This window comes from Ammospiza caudacuta, chromosome 8, assembly GCF_027887145.1.
Source record: "Ammospiza caudacuta isolate bAmmCau1 chromosome 8, bAmmCau1.pri, whole genome shotgun sequence".
Lineage (NCBI taxonomy): Eukaryota > Metazoa > Chordata > Aves > Passeriformes > Passerellidae > Ammospiza > Ammospiza caudacuta.
In genome coordinates, this window is record NC_080600.1 from 40,650,923 (window position 1) to 40,675,922 (window position 25,000).

Below are 25,000 nucleotides of genomic sequence, written 5' to 3' on the forward strand. Positions count from 1 at the left end.
CCCTTCCCCACCTGCAGCACCCCAAGGTGAGCCAACACGGATTCCCTAGGGATGCTCCTGGCCTGTCTGGTGACAGCAAGAGAGAGCTGGGACTCACTGAGTCCATGAGGGATTTGCTGCTGGCAGGAGGACCTGAGCTGGGCCCACCCCAAACCACCCCAGGGTACCCTCTGCCAACTCTTGTCTGCAGGAGGAAGCCCTCAAGGACAGAAAGACGTTTTTCCCCCACCACGTGAGCAAATACAAATACATACATCTGCCACAGAAGCATAAGGGGTTTCTAAATAAAATGTTGTCAGCCACTCGCTGAGTGCTAAAGTGGTGTTAAGCTGCAGAAAACAGTATTTCCTTTGGCATTTCAGACAGTTTCGAACCAATGTTTGAAACTCAAAACCAGTGCCAAGCCTAAACACATCTGGTTGATCCCAGGCCACAAATAGCACAGGAATGCCTTCAACACCTTCCAGAACTGCCATACTGAAAGCTTAATTCCAAAATAGAGCTGACAAAAAATACTTGTCAGCATGATGCCACACGACAAAACTCAGCAAAGCATGATGCAACCGTGAGATATCCAGACATAACATATGGTGCAAAGATTGGAATTAGTGAAGACCGATCACCAAACTTAGATTGCAGAAGGCAAAAAATAAAATCAAACAGTAGTACCTTCAGTCGATTTTTTTTTTTTTTTTTAATTTTGGAAATGTCAAATTATAATCTAAGTGTCATTCAGCTGGGTGGTGCAACCATGAAGGTAGGTATGGTGCCAGTTGGTCATTATTTTATATTTCATGCGATTTTTCATGGGTATTAAAATGCTGGTATTTGGTGCCTGAAATGTGGATCCCTGCTTTGCATGTCCTATTGCTAGAGCAGATCATTAGGAACTTATTAGTGAACTGGCGTGATTCCTTGAGCGTATTTATCATACTTAGCTCATGCAGCATGTGACCAGAACAGGAATAAACTTCACTCCAGAGCCCTTCCATCCTGTCAGTTGTGAAATTGTGGTGTTTCTTTAATTTTAAAGAAGCAGAAGCAGGGAGAGGATGAGTATGGTGGACTGCCAGCCAAGAGCAAAGGGCTAGGAAACACCAGCATGGAAGAAATCCAGCAGGAAAAAATATAAATGCTTTCAGATCACTGAAAGATCTCAGCTTCCAGGAAAACTCAAGCTGCTCCTTTATGAACCTGATCTGATTTTTTCCCTGGGACATGAGAGCACGGAAAGCCAGGCAAAGAAAAAATTCCACTTTCATAGCAAATTTGTTAAGAATGAATACCAAGGACTATGCTAAATTTTTTTTCTATCCAGTCACAGCTACCTTCAAGTCCCACTGTGAAAGTTCACATTTAATAAGGTGTGATTAACGAATCCTCAAGGAAGCCAAAATTGTGTTATGAAATGAAGGGGAGATCTGGCAGCAAGGAAAATACAGGAGAAACCACAGCTAAAGTAACCCAAGTGACAGGGAAACTAGTAGATGCCTGGAAATTAGGGCTCAGACTGCATTTCTTTGTAAGAGATTTTCCTAGGTCTGCACGCATACAAGGTTTCTTTTTTTCCTTTATTTCTCTTTATAGTAAAATTGAAAATTCAAACTATAGCAGCATTACTTGCGTGAACTGTTTTCTAAATCTGCATTTCTGCCAATTTAACCAGTTGGTTTAAAGTCAGACTCAAAGAAAACTCTGGGCTTTGAGCTATAAATGTATTTTGGCTTCGAACCTCCAGCCTTGACCTAGGGGTGCACCAAATCCAGAGCTGGAGTCAGCTACCTGCGATTCAGGGCACGAGTTTAGCCATGAAGGGGAAATCCCAGAGTCTTAGCTCAGGAGATTTAAGCACGATCAAGTCACTTACTCAAATTAGCTTAAAATCCCAAAGCACCCTCAGCCTAAGCGCTCTCAAACCCAGCGCTGCCAGTGGAAAACCCTCACGGGTGAGGTGGGAGCTTTCCCAGCACCACCAACACCCAAGGGATGAACCTCTGCCCTGACCCACTTGTCCTGCTGATTACCCTCAGAGCAGCACATTGACATCCCCTTGTTAGTACCTAATAATTGCTAATTTTGTTTCTTTTTTGCTCCTTGCAGATTTTCTGCTTTTCCTCAGCGCCGTTTTAGTGTCCTCCTCACTGAACTGCCCACATTATCTCAGTCCCTCCCTCTGACTTACTTTTCCCTAACATCAACAAGCCCAACCCTTGCCTTATTCCACTTCTCCACCATCACTTCTCCATTACTTCAAATTCCCTGATTTTTTTTATGGCACACAACATCTGATGCCCACTACATCTGCTCTGTCCCATCCCGGGAAACACTTGAGGTCAGATTGGATGGGGTTCTGAGCAGCCTGGTCTAGTTGAAGGTTTCCTTGGTCATTGCAGGGACTGGATGACTTTTAGTGGTTCCTTCCAACGCAAACCATTCTATCTACAATTCTCACCCCACAGTTGTGCTCCATCCATTTTTCCTTTCCTCAAACAGAAGTCAACCACCTCCATGCTCTCATCCAGACTTGCCTCCACCCTCCCTCCCAAAGCCTGGCTGATGTGCTCATCCCTCAGTCTTTGCCTGCTTTGCTCATCCCTTGCACGCGGCACTCGTGCCACACACAGATGTAGCCTGGCAGGGAATCATCCATATTTTATAAATTAATTTAGAAATGAACAGATGAAAATACTTCATATTTTCATATTAATTTATGTTAGCACTAAAAAGGCAATGCTAGAGCTATTTAGTCTACCACAAGGCCATATCAAGGCCTCAGTTTTGATCTGAGGGAACCTGACAGCTTGGGCAAAGTTCTTTGTTCAGACACCACATAACATACCTTAGCAGCGCTCAGTGTGCAGCTGTTACAACACTAATTGAAATATGTTTTTAAATGTATCAGGTTTCCGAACATTTGCAGAATTATTTTCCTCCCCTCATGTGCAAAACCCAGTATTGCAGCCGTTTAAAATGAGTGTTTAATCCCTACAATGTGTTAGTAGGTCATAAAACAAAACTGGGCTAAGGTATTTTACACTGGGGATGGGGGTAAGTCTGCAATTGTAGGTGGATGAGGAGGACCTACAACTTTAGGAAACCATAGGATCCCTGGCTGGTTTGGGTTGGAAAGGACCTTAAAGCCCATATCATTCCATCTCCTGCCATGGGCAAGGACACCTTCCACTAGCCCAGGTTGCTCCAAGCCCCATAAAACCTGGCCAGAGCCTCACCACCCTCACAGTGAAGACTTTCTTCTTAATATCTAACAATATCTCCCTAATATCCAAAATCCTAATATCTAAAGCCACTCTTGTTCATTTTGAAGCCATCACCTTGTCCTAGAGCACTGTCATGCAGTGCCACAATGTTCATAACATCATGGGAGCAGAGATAAGTCAAAAGGAAGCAGATTTGACATCCCACCCCACAGGCTGTGTCCAATCCCATCTGAGATCCCGTGTGTCGTCCATGGGGGATGGAGCTAGGAGAGATGGACCCAAGGGAGCTCACAGGAGGGCTCACAAAACTCTTGTGTTTCATCCGATGGGTAAGTGATGTAGATGACACATTTTGCAATGAAATTAAATGATAAATCTCTATCAAATATCCAGAAGAAATGTTTGGGCCTTTTTTGCTTCATTGCAAAACACAGGTTCCCATGGGGGCCCACACTCAGTCTGCAGAGGGGAAGTTGTAACTAATCTGTTTGCAAAGTCTCTGAAATTGCATTTCTGACAAAACAAGACAACAACAGCAAAAAATCTCTGATAGTAAGTATCTCAATCTTCCTGGGCTAAAAGTCTTTGACTGAAAAGCTGTGCATTTCCCATTTGCAGTGGTATAAAAGTCACAAGACATCAGATCACAAGCTGTCACTGGTCCCAGACTAAATATCACCCATCCTTTGCCTAAGGCAAGTGGGTCTCTTTTCCATGGGAGGGGGCCAAACAGAAATTCCACTCTTTGGAGGAAAGAAGGAAACATTCTTGTGACAGTGTGTTTTTTATTGTTTTTTAAGGCAGTTCTTTTGAAGCTGCTCGGGGGTTTGGATGTTAGATGTAGTCCCAATGGAGATGGATTAGTGGCCAGAGCATAGCAAAGCGGTCAAAGGTGCAAGATAAATGCAATTTATATATAATTGCCCAAGCTGCACCTGTTTCTTTTTCAATAGGAGACCTTGTCTGCAGACACAAACATAGAATATATCCTTTTTTTTCCTGTATTTGAGTGTAAAATGGGGAATTATAAACTTGTATCAGAGTAAAGCAAGAAAAAATAACCTTTAAATAGCATGTAAATTTTTTATGAATCAAGCTCTAAATAAAGAAAACTCCCAAGCTGGGAATTCAAAATACTAGCCAAAGAGAGCTGATTTGCTACCAGGCTCAAGAACAATATTTAGTTTACAGAATCAATCTCGAAATAAAACTAGTGCTTGCATCAGCATGAAAGCTACAAAAATAAAAAAGAGGTCTTAATAAAATATACAGTGGAAAAGGAAAGGATGAAAGCCCTAGCACAGCTATGAGGCCCTCGACAGCCCACACAAGTAATAAAATAGAATATGATGTAATATAGAACAACAATGAAAGGATTTTAAATTTCTAGGTAGGATTCTGAAAAACTGTTTCCAGCTTTTGTTGCAGAGCAGGCACGCTGAGAGTTCCCCTGTGAAGCTACAACAAAGCTGGTGTGTGGCAGACACGGGCGTTGACGAGGGCAGAGCAAACATTAACCTTCACTTTACTCCTCCACCACTGGACCAGGAGCCAGGATATTTCTGTATTTCTAGATGCTCCATTTTTCTGTTTGCTCCCCTGCTCACTCACCCACTCCTGGGTTCCCTCCTTATCAGCAGCACCAAGAAATTTTTGCTCGCCAAAGCGCCCATGCTTTGCCGTGAAGGCAACCACCTTCTTCGCCTTTCATAAGGAAAGTGTCTTGAACCTTGTGCTAAGCAGCTTGGAAAAATCTGAGATTAGACACATCCCATATTGGCTCAACTAATTTCAGCCTGTCCAAATTAGGATGGGTCTGTAAGATTCCACAGGAAAACCATGTGAGCACTGAATGCCTGTGCTACCTGCCATGCTCTGCACCCTAATTACAGCCCTGCATCCCCTGTCTTTAGCAAACAGGACCTTTTGAAGCTCAGACTCTAAGAGGAACACGTAACTTCTCTCAAAATTCAATGGCATCCCAAAATTAAATTGTCAGAATTTGGTTCTGCAACGAACACTGGCCTCTACACTAAATTTCAGATGAGCCAGAACCAATGCAATTCACTCATTGCAGTAACACAAGAAATTTTCCTTCTCCCCATGAAGCTGAAAGCTATTACAGAATACCACCAATACTGCACAAATTAAAAACTATGGATTGTGAAATTTGTGGCCCTTTTTCTACTGTGCTCCAGCTGTGGCAGGCATGGTGTACAGAGGTAATCAGAGAGCTCTTTGTCCTATGGCTGGCTGCATGGTCCTACCAAAAGTTCTTGGGTTGACAAAAAGAACTGGCCAAACCCTATTCCTCTTGCCCTGGCACAGAAACTCAACTCCACTTCAATGCCTAAATTCCTGTTTTCTCCTTTACAACACTTGATTAACAATGATTCAAACAGCTTATGCAGTTTTACTTGTCAATGTTTTGCCTCAAATGATTTCTCAGTGATAAATTTTTAGGGGTTTCTGTCTGACTCTTTTAACCCTTGTTCTATCACTAGCTGCAATAGATACACAGATCTTGAGAAGGGGTGACAAATAAAAACTGATTGTCCTAAAGTTTTAATAAAACACATATATTCTTTTTACACAGAAAAAAGGAGATTGTTACTAACAACATCCATTAATTTGTGCTTCTCCAGGAAAGACAGAAAACGTTCCAATTCCTCCTAAAACAAGTTTTTAATGAAGCTACAACAGGTCATGAACAGCTGCTCAGACAACAGCAACACCCTCAGAAAAAAAAAAAGGCTTTTTTTCTCATTTTTAGGTTTCAAAAAGTTGGTTGAAAAACCTGGGCCTGCTCTTACAATGACCCCGAAGGCAGAAGAGGGTGTTACTTTCAATTCGGTTCCTTCCACTGAACATGGACTGCAGTTTCACACCTATGTTATTAATGCAATTACAAACTCTGCCAGAAACTATCAAATTAATTTGAAATTCACTTAAGGGGCACCTGAGCCATCAGCCAGAGTGCCAGTGCAGTGTGCCTCCTGAAGGCTGTGCATGAGGTGCTGGGGCTGGCCCAGCCAAGCCCTCCAGAACTCCCACCCACTCAAACACTAACGTGATGCACTGAGGCTCCATAAAACACTTCCCTGATAACAGTACTTCCCTCTTTATCCAGCGAGCTCCATCACAGGATATCATGAATTAATGTTTACAACACGCCAGAGAGGCGGGCTGGTATCATTTCCCCATGGTTCAAAGATGGGCGAAGGTGAGAGAAAGCTGAAGCAATTTGCTGCAATTCACTGAGGAAGTCTGTGGTGAGGCAGGGGAGAGTGCAATGCTCTCAGTGCCTGTGCCTCTGCCACAAGACCATCCTTCCTGTCCCTAAATGCCAGGCTCCAGCCTGATGGTGTGCTGCAGCTCTAACGTATTAAATCTGACACCCTATACATGTTCTGGATCATAAGGCTGAGTCCCATAAAATTGATGGACGTGAAGTTGAGAAGCAAAAAGGGACAAAGGAAAGAGGCAGGAGAGGAGTCCCCACGTTGCAGCTGTGTGGCATTTTTCTAGGCAGTAGGTTCCCATGCTACTTCAAGACCATAACATATTTTTGCTATTACAAATGCAGTTTATTTTGCAAATCAAGGTGATTGCACACATTTCAGCTTGTCAAATTTTCAGCCTTTCAACCATATGTCTGTCGACCTTATGGACTACCAACTTTATGGGATTCAACCATATGTCCAGATCCTGATATATATGAAGGCCAGTTCTAACATAAGAGCTTTACAGTAGTAGTGTAGTAAACCATAATGTTTGCAGATGGCTGTAATAAAATCATTCAGGAGAGGAAAGGTGCAGGGACGTAAAGCCTTCAAAGCTCCTTCTACTGAATAAACAATTTGATCTGAATAATGTAGTGGGAAGCACATTCTGCCAATGAACTGGCTGATCCAGTCCAAAATGTTGCTTTTAATTTTCTTTCCTAATCCCACGTGTATTTTAACTTCCTTTTGTATTTTCCATTGTGGGATTAGCTTAAAATTTGGAAGAAAAGTATAAGAAGGAAAAATAACAAAGTAAAGGATTTTGTTTAAAAGGCACCGTCCACTTCAGAATTGTAAATTTTTCATCTGTGAAAAGCCAAAGGGTTATGTGGGGCCTGGAAGATGTATTAATAGAGAGGTATAAGGTTTTTACCCTCACATGGTGAGATTGAAGGATGATGTGACTTGCTTCATTTCCTGAAGCGAGACTCAGCTTTCAAAGTTAAGGCAAGTTTCCTCCTGAGTAAACTTTTTCTAACTCTAGGAAGTTGGAGTTTGGTTTATGTCCTGCTGCACAATAATTCAGATGATAATTCACATTCCCTTTGTCCAACATAACTTGATATCTCTATTATTTGGGAAGCTCCGGTCCCATTTTCCCCTAACTGAAACATGCTGAGCCAATGTGTGGCCCTCAGAGAGCTCTGTCCTGGCTGACAGAGGGAAGGGAGCACTGTTTGTAACGGGAACCATGGCCAGCATAGGTGTGATAGAAGGTCTTTTTCAAACCAAAGCATTTTTTAAGCTGACAGTGCGTGGTGAGCTTTGGCAAGCTTCCTTGAACTAGACAAAAATCACTTCCTACTCAGGAAAGAAGGGAACCTTCCCTGGGCATTAACTGGGAAGTGAAAAAGTGAACTGCAACCTATTTGTGCTGCTGGTGTGCAAAATCACTGCGAGAGGAAACCCCCTGAGCTGTTGACTTTCAGATAACTTGGCCAGAGCCAGCTCTCATGCTGCTAACGTCAGTGGCCCTTTTCCTATTGGATTAAATGGAGCAGGGTCAGATAGTGTCTAAGAAACAAGAAATACACTGTCACTCTTCCTTCCCATGCCAGATTTTTTGTTGACCAAGTTGCAATTGTTTCTGAGTGCTTTGGGTCACTTTGATAGAGGGAGATGATTGCCACAACACTTACCAATTTACCCCATCACACCCAACTGTCCTTAACCACATAACAACCATCAAGAAAAAATTAAAAAATAAGCCAGAACAGAGAAAAATGATTTTTTGAAAGCCTCAGCACTGCACAAATGTACTCATGAAAGACTGTGACGAACAAAGCATGACCCTCAACCCTGCCTTTGGCGTGCCCTACCTGTGTGCTCGTATTTATGTCGCAGCAGGGAACTGCTCTTCTGGAATGTCTTGTCACATAAGTCACACGCGTACATGCCACTTTCTGTCTTCTTGATCTTCTTTCGGGACAGACAGGAGTCGGAGTCCGTCATGTCGTCGAGGCCGGACATGTAGTCTGGGGTTCCATCAAGCAATTCTCCCTGTGAGGGAGCCACTCGTCAGCAAAAGCCGCTCCCGCCACCAACCCTGCCCGCCAACCACCCCTGGCAAGTTGCAATCATTCCTTGGTGGTCCCTCTTAGCTTAGGAATATGAATAATGAAAGTACAGCTGGTGGAAAGTATGGAAATAATGAGGAGCCTTCTACTTCCATGCCTCAAACCAACTTTCTGTCTTTGAGCACTCTGCAGTAATGTGGTTTGCACAAACCAACAGTATTTACCACATCAGCACTAAATATTTCCAAGAAAGTGTGAAGGGGAGGCTCTTTGTGGCCAGCAAAAGGTATTGTGTTATTTTACAGAGGTAAATGTAAGCAACAGCTAAGGGATCATTCCTTTCAAAATTCCAAAACTTGGGTGTATTCTGTATCTGTAGAAAGGTTTTAATTGAATTTTATATTTAGGTACAAATGTTATTATTATGCAATCCATTTAAATGTATGTCTCCCGACTAAAGGCCTCAAGCTATATTTTTATATTTAATTTTGTAATTTGAAATAGGGAATATTAATAACACTTTTTATCAATGTTCTATCTATGTTAAAACAGCCTTCAGCATTAAGCAATAATGAATGTGGATCAGTAAATTATTAAATTTCTTGATATTTATTTTGTCTCGATCCAAAGAGAGTGCAAACTTGCATGATAACATACATTTCCATTTGCTATCACACAGTTCAGTTTTCTTAGACTAGGTTTGCACTAATTAATATTAGAGAAGATTAAATAGGCTTAAATACATTTACAAAGAGGGCAGATGTACTGTAAATTGGAATAGTGGAACAGCTGTTATGGAGGTGCAGTGCTATTTATGCTCCTATTGTGCAAAGAGGGATTACAGTCTGTAATGTAAAACCATACCTGATTTTCACATTTGAAACTATAAAACATTTACTAGTCAGTAAAATTACTAATGGACGGTAATAGGACATGGGGGAACAGGCGCAAATGTAAGAAAAAATTATTAATCTCTAATCAGTTAATCTCATTTAACTAAACTCTGTACATTATAGCTGAATACACCCAGCAAAAGACTATAAAAGTACCAGACTTATGTGGAGCTGCTCTTCACTGCAGGCATGCAAGGGACAAAATCATTTGCTACACCTGTGTTGACTCTGGAGAAGAATTAAGGGTTGTACCTGGGCACGAAGAAGTGCTGACCCAGATTACATGTCCAGGGAAAGACTTTGTCTGTAAATAACAGCCCTGGCTGCTACCTCTCCAAATAATTTAATTTAATCTCTGGAGTTTTTTCAAAGCTGTTCCAGATGACTGGCAGGATTAGAGGACTAAGAGTCTGGGAGACTAGTGGGTGGCCCAAAGGAAGGAGCTATGGGTCAACATTTCTCATCCCTCTGACATTCATGAGAAGAGGACAACTTTCTCATGAATAGTGGGTGAACAATCCCCCAAAAATATAAGGAAGGAATCTCTTTCAATGGTTTATAGTATCTATGAGGGTCTATGGACATCTGCTTAGAGGCATTCAACTTTGTGCCTGAGTGTGGAGGTGACTCCAAAGGGGTCTCCCACTGCTCCTTTTCTCTGTGATGAAATGTAGTTATGCCTTGGAGAGATAAGTTTCCCTACAAAATTTCTTTCTTTTTTTTCTCTAGGATACAACTTTTTATGGACATCATCAATATTATTACTATATTGCTATACAAATCTAATAAGAAATGGCTGAACTCTTAACAGAACAAAGATCATTATGCCTGTTCAAAGTAATTGGTACTACTCCTGAATCCAAGTAGAGGTACTCTGAAGTTAACTGCAGTTTATTTTCCTATTGCACCGTGTCTTTACAAATTCAGACTTAAATAAACTCTGCTAATTTTGTTGGAAACGTTGATTATAGCTTTGGGCTTTTTCCTCTCTAAGAGGACACATCACAAAATACTAAATTCTAGCCTTTCAAAGCAGAAAACAGTTGAAACCATTTACCTGAAATCCTTGTTTCCGCTGGTACTTTCTCCTTTGCTGCATATCGGCAAAAGTAGCTGCTCCAGTTGGGTAGGTATAGGCCATATGTGGTAGGAAGCTCATCTGATCTAGTCCTGGGTATGGTCGCAGCCCAGGAATACTGGTCTGAACTGGTGGCATAAAAGTGGCTGGGGGAAATGCGCTCTGTGGTGGAAGTGTTGTGTATAAAGGTTTGGCACTAAATGGGTTCATACCAAATACTGGGTTAGTGCTTTTATCCAGATTATTTGAATTAGAAAACTCCTTCTTGATAAAAGTCAAGTTCAGCGGCTCATCTGAGTTTTCAGATGATGAAGAAACACTGTTGTGTTCTAAACTTACACTATTAGCTTTTGTTTTGTTCTTTGTGGCTATAATACTTTTGGGTTCCTTCATTTGTTTTGGTAAAGACAAGTCCAATGGCTCAGCCTGAAGCTCCTCAGAAGAGAAACTGTTTGGAGTGTAAGAACTACTGTGGGAGTTTTTAGAAGATGTGGAAGAAAGATTTAAAGGAGAAGGAGTATTGCTCCTAGAGTGGTCCAATTTATCAACTGGCTTAATATTGGTAAAATGAGGAGGTTTTGTTAGCCTGAGAGGAGTATCACAATTAGTAACACTGTTATGGAGTTCAGCTATAGATGGTGAAGTTATAGAGTCCACAGGCTTTATTGGAGATCTGGCTGACAAAGAGTCTTTAGTGGGAGTGTTGTTGGTGGCAGCCAGCGCCACCTTGGCACCGGCCCTTTCCAGTGATGGTGACCTGGAACTTGAATACTGGTAGACTTTTCTTTGTTCAAACCATTCCTTCACAAATTCCTGAGGAAGGCCAACAGCAATGGAAATTTTCAGTAGTTCATCAGAGTTGGGCTCCATATTCATAGCATAATATGCTTTAAGTACAGACATGTGGTCCTTGTATGGGTTGATGGGGCTAGTCATTCCTTTCTCAGAAAGTACTGATGACAGCAAGAGGGCTTGCTTATCAAACACTCCAGGTTTGTTGGGAACCATGTTCTCATGAGGCTGAAGGACTGCCTTGATTTCTTCGTTCATTTTACACAGGTAACGCTCATGCTGATGCAACGGAATGGGACCAGGAAAGCTTTCTTTACAGAACTGGCATGAAAATGGAGTGGATACATTGTGGTTCTCTATCATCTTGTCTTCAGTTACCAGGTCTATTAGGGTTCGCAGCTTCTCTTTTTTAATGTTATTGAGCTGCCTCCTCGAGTCTGTGGTCAAGCTCTGGAGGCAAGCTTTGGCTTCATTGACTTTCTCTAATGTATAGTCAATAATACTTTTAGTGGCACCATTATGACTTACTACTGGAAGACCCACGGGGGGAATATTGGGGGAGGTAACTCCTTGTTCCTCAGCTTGAGAGCATGAATCCTTCATGTGGTAAACCTTCAACTTGGAGATCTCTTCAGCCTTGCAGTCCATTTTCTGCCTGGAAACCGTGTTGTCCACAATCTGTAGGACCTTCTGCACCTCGCTTAAATTGCTGCCTACCGCAGGAAACCCGAGCAACGGTGCTTCCATCCCTACACCTAAGTGCTGCATTGGACTTTGAGCAGACGCGTGAACTCCTAAGGGGCTGGTTGCTCCAAGTCCACCATTCATAAAAGGACTAGTTGCACTAAACCCATGTGAGGCCATAAGAACCTTGTACTCATTGAAATCTAGTGGTTCTGTTTTAATTTTCAGTAGGCCTGTTTGCTCAGACATACTAAGTGGTTTGCCATTCTCCAGCTTGTTTCTCAGCTGTGTGATGGCTGAATTAGTAGGAGAGGAAGATACAGAATTAGGAGAAGAACCCGTCTTGATATTGTTTCTCATTCTGCCATTTACAGAGATCAAACCAATACACTTCTTGCTGCTGATGTGCGAACTGTAGGAGCCAGAATGGGAGAAACGCTTCTTGCAGTTTGGACACTCATATGGTTTTTCACCTAAAATGATAATTAGAACCAAATGTTAATTATCATTCTTGCTGCTATAATAGTGAGAGGTTGCATTTGGTATCTAACTGATCGTCCAATGATTACTAGTGAAGGAAATATTAATTCTCTGAACATGGCCACACACCACCACTGCTTTACCCTCCTCTTTCTACAGGTTTTGAGGTCAGTTTGGGCCCAGGATCTCCAACTGGCAAAAGCCATTAAAGTGTGAGATTGGCTCCAGACTGACCAAGGCAAATCACAGGTAAGCACCCTGTAGGGAAGAGAGTCAAATTAAATTTAGACTGTTCAAATTTGATTTGCTTCTTTTATATTTTTTTCTCCCCCAGAATGGAATTTTTACCGGGTATGAGCACCAGTATGAGAAACTGAGTCCTGATGTTAGAATTTCCACGTCAGTTTGTGCCTGGGCTGAGCCTGGTGACATTTTGTGTGCTCAATTCTGCATCAAGTAGGAGAGCCAAAATGCCCAAGTCATTCAATCTGAGAGGCTTGGCAGTTTCTTGTTATCTGAGAATATGAGTTGTATTTCACTCAGGGGGACTTTTTATTTTGGAAAATATAATGGACTGTTCAGGCTCCCGCTGCACAGCAATGAATGAACGCTTCTGAACTCAAACTGCCAAACAATCTATATTATTTGCAGGAAGCTTTACTATTTCCAAATCTTTTAGCAAGACCGTGGTATTAACAGCATGATAAATGAGGATGACTCAGATATCACTTATGAAATACCTTGGTAGCTCCAAGAAGCCAGAAGCAGAACTGTGTAAATTTTAAGCAGTCTTTAAAACTCAGCTAATTAAACAAAATGCAAATGAGCACACCAGCACCTCCGCTACTCACCACTGTGAATTCGCAGGTGTTCCTTCAGATGGTGTTTATATTTGAAGGCCTTGCCACACTCAGTGCATTTGAACTTGCGATTGCCTGCTCCTTGGGTCAGCATTTGGTGCTGGGAGGAAAAGAAGAAAACAAAAGAGATACCAACATGAATTTTATGCAAGAGAAGCCATGAATTTCAAGCTCAAAAAACAAAAATTAAATTAATGTGACTCTGAATTCGTCAAGCGGACCAAAAGGTCTGCATGTACATTTATTTGTCTCATCAGCATTGCAATAAAAATCAAAATGTTGGCAGTAAACTGAAACAAATGAGAAAGTACTTTCACATGAGCATTCGATATTTGCTTTGGAATTATTTCCTAAGTCTCTCATCAGAAATGTGTTGCTTTAAGGTATCTCACGATGAGAGAAACAGTTTTATAAGAAGATTTGTGGCTCTTAATATTCCTAGCAGATTCTGAACATGTGGGACTCAGCTTGTTTAAAAATTCTGTTTACTGCATGTGGAGGAAAGAGAGAAACACTGTTGTTAGTGGCATTTCGTGTAAGATTTAATTCATTATCAAGCAGGAGAGACTGCATCTTCAGCATAAGCTGCTGCTGGAAATGCTTTTTAAAATCACAGAACAGCAGGAAGGTCTTGAGCTACCTTTCATGCCATGTTTTTCCCTGGTGCTCTTCTGAGGGGCAAGGGAAAGTTGAAAGTTAAAAGGGGTGTAGAGATATAATCAAAGGAAGCTGACCTTTTTGCAACAAGCAAGGAAAGCCCCGTGACTTTGAATTTGGAGAGGAAAAAAAAAATTAATTAAAAAATAATAATTATCTTGATAATCATGTAGCCACTCTGGATGCTCAAGGTAGGAGGTCAGCCTTTTGCAGGCAACCACGACACAAAAGCCTTTTGCAGGAGCAGGGAGGGGGAAAAAAAAGGAAGGGGAAAAAAAAAAAAAAGGCAGCGCCGAAACGGTATGACAACTGCGAGGGTGTGCTGCCTCTTCCCACATTCCTGGCGAGACAGATGGTGTTACATGGGACACAGGGAGGTTTGTTCAAACAGCAGCAACCTTCAAAGATCAAGCAGAGCCCAGCCCGCCGCGCGCCATTGAGGGACCCGCGCTCATATGTTGCTGAGTTGCATAAACAAACAGCAACAGCTGTTTTGTCTCCCCCCATCGCCCTCCGAGGACTACTATAAACTTTAGTTGTGCCACTGTTAATATGATACAATCATTTTAATTTACTAATTGTAAATGCCATGAGCAAATGAGGGGACTTTTCAACACCAAAGCTACCATTCATAATGCGCCAGTACCAGCGCGCTCTCACATGTGAAATTTCAGGCAGTTACGTTGGATAAATATCCAGGCGGGTTTTGTTCCCTCCCCTGGCGTTTTTAATGATACGAGGCATAAAGAAAGAACCTTGCAGTGGATCAGGTTAGGAAAAATATACATGGGAAAATGTGTTTGTCTCCTGGAAAAGCCATGGGAAGGAAAGAAAGGAGAAAGCGCTCTGGAGTCATTTATATTGATTTAAGATCAAGCAAAAGATACGGTTCTCTTAAAAATGCTAATTGCAAAAATCGTGTGATTAGGAAGATGTGTGTTTGCCTAACTGAATTTACCTTCTGCTGAGAGAAACCTACCCAGAGAAATCCAGCAGATTGTGATTTCCAGGTTTTTAAGAAAAATAAATACAGCATAAAGCCTTTACAATTTGACACAATGCACACATGTATTAATTCAACTTTTAACCACGCCATTTGAGTTTCCATTACAGCCCTCCTTAAGATGGGTTTTTAGAAGTAATTCTTCAGATAGGAGCAGTTTTTCAGCTAGTGCATAAAGAATTTTGTGGCGCAGGTCTATCACCAGCCCATCTAGGAGCACTAGGGAAGCTCAGTCACCTGTTTGAGACACCAGCATTTCCTTAAATGTGGCACTGATATAATATTACATGTACCCCATCGAGGAAAAAACGGCTTTGATTTATTGCAGATACGCTGCGGGGCTATACAAATGAGAGCAATGCCCAGTTCTGGTGGCACAATCACCACAATGATGGCACAATGATAGCCTATATGTACTGTCGGAAGAGTTCTTCTCAAAATGTGTAATTATGTCTAACAAACGATTACACAAAATACGCATAATTTCATGTGATTGAAAAGGTTACTCAAAAAGTAATGAAAAAATATTAGTGGATCTTTTAGTATGTCTTGGAGCTCCTATTTGCAACACTGCAAAGTAAAACTAGTGAAAAATGGAATTAAAATTGCTGAGATGTTTAATAATGTATAATTAAAATGCTACAGTTTCATTCACTTTTTGAGGAACATAAAAACGAAACTAAAGTCAAGTTAAAGTGCAAATAAAATTTCTAAATTAGAAATTAACACACTCATTCGATCGTGAACATAAGACTATTAAATCATATTAGAAGAGACCATCAAAAAATCATTTAGACCTCAATTAAAGCTATTACCATTAAAAGATCTGCATCTTCAAAATGCCATGAAAAATTAATAATGATTGCCAATCAAAGCAATATCGTTTCTCTAAGGGGTTATTACAGAAAGAAATCACTTAAAACCAGCCCCCCACCTGATCTGTCCCTGGCTTGTGTGTCACCATATGCCGCTCGAGCTGGGTGCGGTAGGCAAACGTGTAGTTACAGAGAGGGCACGAGAAGTTCTCCTCGTTCTTCTCGTGGCGGTACTTGATGTGCTCCTTGAGGGACGTCAGGCGCTTGTAGCCCCGGTCGCAGTAGGGGCAGGTCAGCAGTTGGGCGAAGGCATCTGGAGTTCCAGGTGGCAGGTCTGCACCCCGGCATGGGGAAGAGGAGGGGGGGAAGAGAGAGGCAGGCCAAAAGGTCAGCAAATCAATGGCAGCTCATGGGCTGATTGCCCGGGATGGTATGAGAGGAATCGCCGCAATCTGCTGCCCGGGAGGGAGGGACGGCGCTTCCACCCGGCGGCGGGAGGCACCGGCACCCGCGCACGCCCACGGCAGACTCGCGGGGCCCGCGCTGGACCCCGCCGGGAAATTAATTATGGGCATCACTCCTCCCGCAGACCTGGCTGGCTGGAAAACTAAGAAATACTTTTCCTGATCAATTGGCAATTTGCATTCCAGCCCCAGCTCATTATGTTACTTGTGCCATTGACGGAATCCTTCCTACTGACTCTTCTCCAATTATTTATCAAGGCATTGGAGAGCAATAGGCTGGCTACTCTGTCTTTTGTTGCATTAAAACTCTATTAAAACTTCCCAAACTCCCAAGCAGAGCAGCAGCCTTTCTCCCGTTCAAATTCAGCTCTTCAGTTCACCCACCAAATAATACAAATGTGCTGACTAAAAAATCACAATACACTGAAATTACAGCCCCAATCTTTGCTCATGAAATTCCATGCCACTGCAGCTGTTCTTCAATTTTTAAGGTAAACACCCAGGCATGTAGTGCATTTATAATTGCAACAGCTGCACGAGGTCAGGATACTGGCTAAAAATGAATTACAGCCTCACCATTTTCTTCTTGCCCATTGGCCTCTGGAGTGCCAAGGCGAGACAGTTCCTCAGGGGCTTCAGGGTAAATAATGGCTGTGTCGCTGCGCTGCAGGTACTCTGCTATGCTGACTGCATGCCCATCTCCTTCCTCCAGTTTCCTTTTGGCAAAATATTCCTCAAAGTCCGACGTGCAATTTGCGTTCTTCACTAAAATAAGAGAGGGGGAAAAAGAAAGGGCGGTTGAGTGTATCGTCCCAGAGAGCCTGGGCTGGTCAGCAGTGTTAGAGGTTGAGCAGATGTACTGGAGCTACAAGGCTGGGGTTGCAGCTGGATCCTTGCTCCCATCAGCCTTGCTCAAGCTCCCAATAAAATTAACGTGGGCTTTCCACCAGTGTGGGTGGAAGTGAGGGCAGGCAGTTAAATTAACAAGAACGAGGGGCTCTACAGGGCAGCAGGAGAAGTTTATGAGGCTTGGGTAATGCAGGTAATCTTTCATTGCTGGAACCTGAACAACATTCACGGGGCTCCTGGGGGTCCCACAGCTTTTGGCTCAGACCTACAGGACTGAGCTCAGCTGGCCCTGGATCTCACAGACCCCGAGACAGTCCCCATGTGGGAGATGACAATTGCAGGTAGTAAAAGACCAAACTTTTCTGAGACAGGTCTTTCCTCAGGCTGCTCTTTGTCAGGCACGAGAAGAAAGTTGCTCATATCTTCCTGCTTTTTCTTTCCTCCCTGAAAAATTAACTTATAATGAGAGAATGGGCTGATTTAAAAACTTATTGCATCCTGATTTCTGCAATAGACCCACATGGTTTAAACCGTTACAGGATCACCAAGCCCAAAACCACTTTGACAGTCCATACAAGAGTTTTCTTTCTTTTCTTTAAATGTAACCTCAATTTTTTATTATCCATGCAGTGTCCATGAAACATAATACATCTCAGCCACAAAGCATCCTGTTACTAAAATTGTGCTTTTCTTCTCCAAGTATGAGCACTGCTTACAGGAAAGACCTTAAAACTCTGGGATACTATAGACAAATAATAATATAATTATACTAGAAAGGAAGAAAAAATAGGAGATTATTATTTTCTTACTCTGAATTGTGTTACTTTGTTTATTAACAAGTCTTGAGAGACACAGTTGGTGGCAGGGAACTAAAGATACTTGGTTTTAACTGACCATAAATGAAAGGAACAACTTATGATTGATTAAATTTTTAATGTATTTCTGAGATGAAATAAGAAAATGAGGAAACACCATGAACTATTCTGGAGTTCATGTAAAAGTAAAATACTAAACAGCACAATTCTGCTGTTAGTGAAGCCAGGGAGCAACATGGAGTAAACACATGGAAATCAAGGGGGTTATGGTTTTAACCACTGGAAATGAGAGACTAACCAGCTCCTTGGTGTTTAGCAGTGGGTGAAGGCTTTGCCTCAGTTTCCTATGAAAATGCAAGGCAGTGGTGCTGGCAGTGAGAATAAGCCATGACCTCTGACTGGGGCACAAGTGGGAGCCTGCAGTGCCTGATTTGAAGCTCTGATCTCGGCGTCACCGATAAAAGTAGATATCCGTCTCTGTAAACCTCATCCCTTTAGCCGATAAAATCAAATCCTCTGGCTGAGACAAATATGCCCTATTTTTCATACCAGCTGAGCAGCCTCTCAACTGTTCTGCAGTATTTTAGTGACAGTGACCAAATGGCACAGGGCATGGGACCCTGGTTTTGGAAGGAAACTTCTGTTCCTATCACAGTGGTTTTGTAGGGAATGGCTTCACCACCACAGAGTTCCTCTTGGTCCTACTGCAGCTCCAGTTACCATTTGTTATTAGCATGAGAAACAATTCTCCCCTTTCAACACCAAAATAAAGCAGCTTCTAGAGAAGGGGAGTGTGTGTGTGGACAAGAAGACAGAGTGGTTTACCTCCATGTTGTTCTGGGAGAGAAATATAACAAAATGGTGGTTACTGAGCACGCCTTATGCACAAGAGCATCACAGAGGGTGTAGGACTTCTTGTTTTTATCAGAAAAAAAAACAGCTGAGGCTTTACTTTTTATGATGTAAATCTAACTTGTCATTCCCCTGTTATACCTAGGTCTTCCAGGTGTTACAAGATGGTCTACCCTCTGGCTTAGCACTACCCAAGCTCCACTCCTTCTCTTCTCTTAGCAATATACCCAAGGAAAACAAGTTTAATTTTGCCAAATCTAGGCCATGAACCAATAAGTGAAGCAAGGAGAGGGAGTTTTTCTCCAGAGAGGAGAAATGGGATGGCTCCATGGGATGGTCCCATGTGTCCCCCAGGTAAAGTAGTTGGAGTTTGCAACTGCATTTATAGGATTAGGATTCAATCTACCAAGCAAGGCCTAGAGTTAATATTAGGAGCTTCCATCCCCAACTCAAATCAAAATGAGGTTCTTCCTTCATGCCCCCAAGTCTATCTGGAGGCTGATCCAACAGGCTGTGGAGTACTGCTGCGATATTACCAGCCTTGGCTTCCTAATTCTCAGGATTATTTAGCTTGTATGTCTGTACATGCAATCCAGGAGCTAAAGCAAATGTTTACGTCTACATTATAAACCCCTAAAAACAAGGGGATTTAGTGGAAAAGCTGATAGACCCTTCACTGAAACAATACAACCAGTGCTGCAAAGCTGCAGATTAACACAAATAGTCAAGGGTGTCCGTGTGGGTCTGGTTTCTCACCACCAGCATTACTGACAATTCAGAAAATTCAGCTTCAGGAAGCTCACCCAGAGGTACTAAAAAGACCCATCTGACAACCATTAGGTTTGTCTCTCAGCTTCTGGGTGGAAGACTTGCTTCCCCCCTCCATGCCCTGATTTATTTTCCATACACAAAGCCATGTTCCCAGACTCCTTGTGGGCTGACACTGCACACACACTGCACATCCCCTCCTGTGAGATCTATGGTGGGTGACCTCACCAAAGAAGTCCTTTTTTTAAAATTAATTATTGGAGCCTGGAGAGCAGAAATATTTTCAGCTCCAAAAGCTGATGTGGCTGTGTCACATAAAAATAAAACACATTAAGGAAAGCTATCTTTGGAGGCATTTAGGACCTTTCAAGATAAAGCAGGAGAGAGGTCCAAGGAGCTTGGGAGACCAGTTATTTTGTGTGGGAACTCGTCCTGCGAGATGGTGATAGCTGCCCTTAATCGCAAACAAAGCTAATAAAACCACAGCCTTCATTAGCCAGGAAGTGAGAGGCCCCCATTGGTACACACAGATTACAGCCTGAAAACGGCCTGTCCTCCAACCTGCCAAGTTTTGGTTCTGTTTTCCTCCCCCTGAAAGCTTTTCTTTCCCTTCTTTAAATTATGTTAAGAGATCTTTACTTGAATTTTGTCAGATGTTGCTAATCAAAACCAGGAAAATTTATCTGTTTGTTTGCTTGGATTTTTGTTAATCTGTTCTCTGCAAACATCCCAGTTGCAGTAACCATAAAAGGTAGAATAAAATAAACCATAAGAATTTCCTCATTCACCTTTTAAAAAGCTCTTCTGCTAAACATCACATTGCAAGTCCCTATTGCAGAAATCCTCAGAAATATTTACAAATTCTTTTAGCAGGACCAAAATCCTAAATTTTCACCTTAATGTCACTTCTGCTTTTACACTATGAAGCCTCCATGGCTCATTATAAAAATGCAGCTGATTAATGTAGGGATAACAAGATTTCTCTTAAAGTACTTATAGGAAGTGACCACTCTGACAATAGCATAATAATTTAATAATGGAGAGCTTTTCTTTTAGTTTTCTTTCTCTACTAATAATATTTTGCAGAGAATTTGATGCACCACAGATATTGTATGCACCTACAGAAATTTTCTGGTTGGATGTATGTTTCCATTGGGCTGAGTCTCAGCCTTTATTGAACATCAGCATTAGATCCCCTATAACCTGCAGGGGAAAACTGAGGCCCAACACTCAAGACAGGCCCAAAGCCTGTAGTGAAGCTGAAGAAGAAAACTTTGAACACTTCCCAGACTATCCAGGAAGCATCTCCAACAGCTCAGGGACTGACTTCTTTCCTTTACTTGTCAAATAAGGGTTGAGGGCATGAAGGGGAGCTTTTACTTCTAATAAAGGAAATTACAGGTACTCATAGTCACCTGGCATCTCCCTCTCAAGGCGAAAAGATTGGCACAAGAATTTAATTTATAAGAGCATTTATTATGCCTAAATAATCTGACGTTGCTCTTAAGAGTCTATGGAAATTGCAGCAACTAAAGAAACATGTTCTACCCAACCTCACAAGGCTTCAGGCCCCACTGAAAGAGGCTCTGAACACCTCAAAAAGTGACAAAAGGCTTGAATTAAACACTGTCAGAGTGACATGTGGTGGTTATTTGAGCAAGCCTCCATCCTAGCCTGAGCAAAGAGGAGCCTAGGACTTGCACAGGACATTTGGGAAAGGAATTGATAGGAACAACTCACAGAGAAGCTTTTGCATTTTAAATGCAGACCACCTAAATGCAAAGGCCGTGAGTTTGCAGGGCATCAAGCTGGGCAGGGGTAACCCTTATTTTTTCCATGGAAAACTGGTTCCACTAGGGACAGGACACCCCATGGACCCCATTCACAGCTGGCAGAGGGGCTCGATGGCACCCCCAGAGTGATTTCGTGAGGCCAATGATGAGCTGCAAGACAAGGACATCAGATACTGGATGGGAAGGGACTAAGAGAACATGAAGTCTTCCCCTTCAAGCCGACAACATTGCAAGCATGAAAGAGTCAAGGCCTGTTATGGCAAGGAAAATAAGTGCAAAGGAAGTCACACGGACTGATAGGGGACCTCAAAGGCTCTGCTAATGGTAATTCAGATAACCATCAAACCTTGTTTCCGAATCAGATGTCTTTTAAAATCCTGTTTCTCCAAGCGCTAAGCACAATTTGTCACTTTATTGCAGCCTCTTGGAAATAAAATCAGCTTTTGAGATACATATGTATCCAGTTCTGCACAGCAACATCATTAAGTACATACGTAATGATGAACTGCGCCTCGGTGCCACCCTCCTTTCATGCATAATAAATCTAATGGATGAAGAAAGCAGTGATACGGTTTTATTTTCCTATTATTTTCCCCCTCAAGAATGATAAAGTAAATTTCTTGTGTTGCTTAATAAGAGCACTGGGGTTTTATGTGGGTGTTACCAACATCAGGAAAGTGTGAGTAATAAAATCCTTGTGAGACTTTGGTACCACCTTTTACAGTAATATTTGTGGAGAGTATTACCTATGAACTAAAACTCATAATGGAATGGATAGAAATGTACTTGCACTAGAAAACTCTTCCTTTTAGCTGTGTAAATCTATCTGCACCATCTCAAATTGTGACAAAATGCAGAAGAAATACTGGGTGATGTATGGCATTCAGCTGTGCTGAGGATGGGGGATGTGAGAGTGGGATCTTTGGAAAGAACATGGTAAATCCCTGAATTCATTTGGATTAGAAAATAGCAACAGGAACCTTTTGCTGGTTTGCTCTGCTACAGAAAAAGAGAGATGGCTCAGAGGCGATGCCTGCTAAATATCTCTGTCACACTTCTTGTGTCACCAAATGTATTGATTTCTAAGAAGAGTGGAAAGAAAGAGATGCTAAAAGTGAGAAAAAAACCCCCCAACAAATGATTAGCCAGGAACATTATAATCTCATAAATATGCATTTAAAGTGTGTGTGTCTGTGGATCTATGTAAGGGGTTTATGAGTGTCTTGCTGAAAAGATGTTTTCAGTCTCTGAAGCAGCTCAAATCTGGGGCTGCCAAGGAGGGTGCACCCCATTCTCATCATCAAGCTCTTGATACAGTCTTATTGGAAGGCCTCTGTTTCTTGGCCCAGCTAATTTAAACTACCCAAGGTTCACCCTGCCTGGGAAAACATCTCCTCACACTGCTGAGAATAACTCCCAAGGATGCAGCTACAAGGAGTTGGGCTAAAATATTGTGCTACACAGGAGGGGTAGCAAGGACTCTTCACTGCATGGATTTGCCACTGCACTCTCATTATCAGTTTGGGAGGGAGAATTAAAAACCAGGAGAATTACATCATTATTTTCCAACTTTTTAACTGAAAACAAGAAACAGAGCGTTTTGTCCCTCCCGCTCCTCATGCACAGCTATCTCTAAGTGAACCCAAATAAAAGTGATGCTCACTCCATGCAAGGCCTTACCTGTACCATTGTTTCCAGTGGTCTGAATTGTGGCTTCAGGCCCCATAGTGTCATAATCTTCCTTCATTTCTTCTGTGGAGCAAAGCATGCACACTTTTAGCACACAGGCAGGGTGGAGGATGGCTCACAAAGCTGGGGAGATCCCGCTCGGGGAAGGAGAGAAAAGGGCTCTTGTGGACCCCTACACAATGGCTTTGTTCTGGGGAGAGAATGAGTTCAGCAGGGCTGCAGGGACCAGAACTTATTTACTTTAAACACGGCAGAGAGCGGTGGAAAACAGAGCTATTTGTTCAGAGTAAACCAAGGGCTTTTCCCAATATCAAATCTAATAAGCAGTCGGGTGAGAAAAAGGGATTTTTTTTCTTCTTCTTTTTGTTTCCCTACTTATTTAAAGAAATAATCAGTTAACAGACACTGTGAGATCTATACCTGGAAGAAAATGCAAATGCAGAAGGAAAATGTAACAACTTCTTGTATCTCCCTCTCTATCTATCTATTACCACACTGATCTGAGCTGTCGCTGTCATTTTAACCTCGTTTGAGGCACAGCAAGTCTTAATATTGAGTGGTGCAGAAATGTGACAGATCTTCAAATGTAGGAAATTCTCTTCTGTCACTACTACTTGTTTGCATCTTCTGTGCACTGACAAAGTCTGTCTCTATGACCATAAATTGGGTTAATTCACATGCAAATGAGCATGGCATGTGTAAAATTATTTATGATTTATTTTTATGGATTGGTTTACTTTTCATGAACCTGGGGGTTTAGAGTGGATAAAATAGCTTTTAGAAGAGGCTCCATCACTGGGGAGAACAATTTTCCTGGATGTTTCAGCCTGCCTGGCACTGCCAGTCAAACTTGGTTTCTTGCTGCTAATTTGTTAGTTCACGTGCAACAGGTATTCACACATGCAGCCCTTTTAGGATTTAACCTTCCAAAAGGTTTTCACAAAAAAAAAAAATGATACAGAGCATTTCTTTCTTGCCTTTTCAACTTTTAAATGCCAGCCTTTCCCTATCTGAAGACATGCACAAACACACAGCCTCTCCCTTTGCTTTTCTTTTTAAGTGAGAGAATTTAGTATTTGAGATTTAAGTGGAAAAAAAAAATCCCCTTTAATCATTCACTGAGATGCACTTGCAAGAAATGAAATGGCACAAGGCACCCAGAAGGGGTTCAACAATGACCAAATAAATTTTAAAAAAGGAGAGAATTTCCCAGAAACAAACACCAGTCGATGATGATTCAGGAAGATGGATGCTGCTCGGCCAATCAAGTGATAGACTGGCAAGAAGATCAAAGCATGCTATTAAAATGTTATTGATACATGAAGCATTAAAATTCTTATTGCTCTTCTTTTTCTTCTTTTTTCTTTTCTTTTTTTTTTGGTGAGAAAGATTTTGATGAGGACAGAGACTGGCCCAGTATTAATCCATTTCCATGACAATGATTTGACTGAAGATAGGGGAATAATATAAACAGAGCACATTCTCAGTTCATTCCTAAAATTGTAATCTTGTAGTATTCTTCAGATGTCACACTCTACAAGTAATTAGTTGGTAGAATAACAGGTTCTAATTGTATCATTCTAATCAAAACTAAAGCACAGAATGACTTAATTCAGAGCTTTACAACCAGCGTACAATACTGTGGTATAAATATACATGTTTATGGCTTTGAAGCTCAAAAAAAGAGAAAAAAAATTAATGAAAGCTCTTAAGTTAAAATATGCAGGTACAAACAGATGCTAAATTTGTACAAAAGCATAGAATATGCAGACCAGATGAAAAATATTTGTTTAAACTGTACAGCAGACAAGCCAGCCTTGATTCTTTTCCCAGATCTGGCATTCTGCCTCTCTGAGGATCATTTTCACGGGGTTATCTTGCGTCCAAAACATTTAGGAGTTCAATATGTATTAATAAAATGTTGTCAATTATGATAATTGATCTGCTGAGCCAGCCTCACATCTGATATTTTTATTGCAGCCTCCCAG

General features: G+C 41.8%; 1 protein-coding gene across 2 annotated transcripts in view; it reads right to left on the reverse strand.

Moving 5' to 3' along the window:
* ZEB2 (zinc finger E-box binding homeobox 2) overlaps positions 1-25,000 on the reverse strand; it is a 113,970-nt gene that overhangs the window by 2,654 nt on the left and 86,316 nt on the right. For both annotated transcript variants that reach the window (XM_058809462.1, XM_058809461.1), the window contains 6 exons: positions 23,004-23,075; positions 16,823-17,011; positions 15,902-16,116; positions 13,299-13,407; positions 10,471-12,440; positions 8,323-8,503 (listed from right to left, as the gene is read on the reverse strand). In XM_058809462.1, the coding sequence (XP_058665445.1) occupies positions 8,323-8,503; positions 10,471-12,440; positions 13,299-13,407; positions 15,902-16,116; positions 16,823-17,011; positions 23,004-23,075 (2,736 nt within the window). The remainder of the gene's footprint in view (positions 1-8,322; positions 8,504-10,470; positions 12,441-13,298; positions 13,408-15,901; positions 16,117-16,822; positions 17,012-23,003; positions 23,076-25,000) is intronic.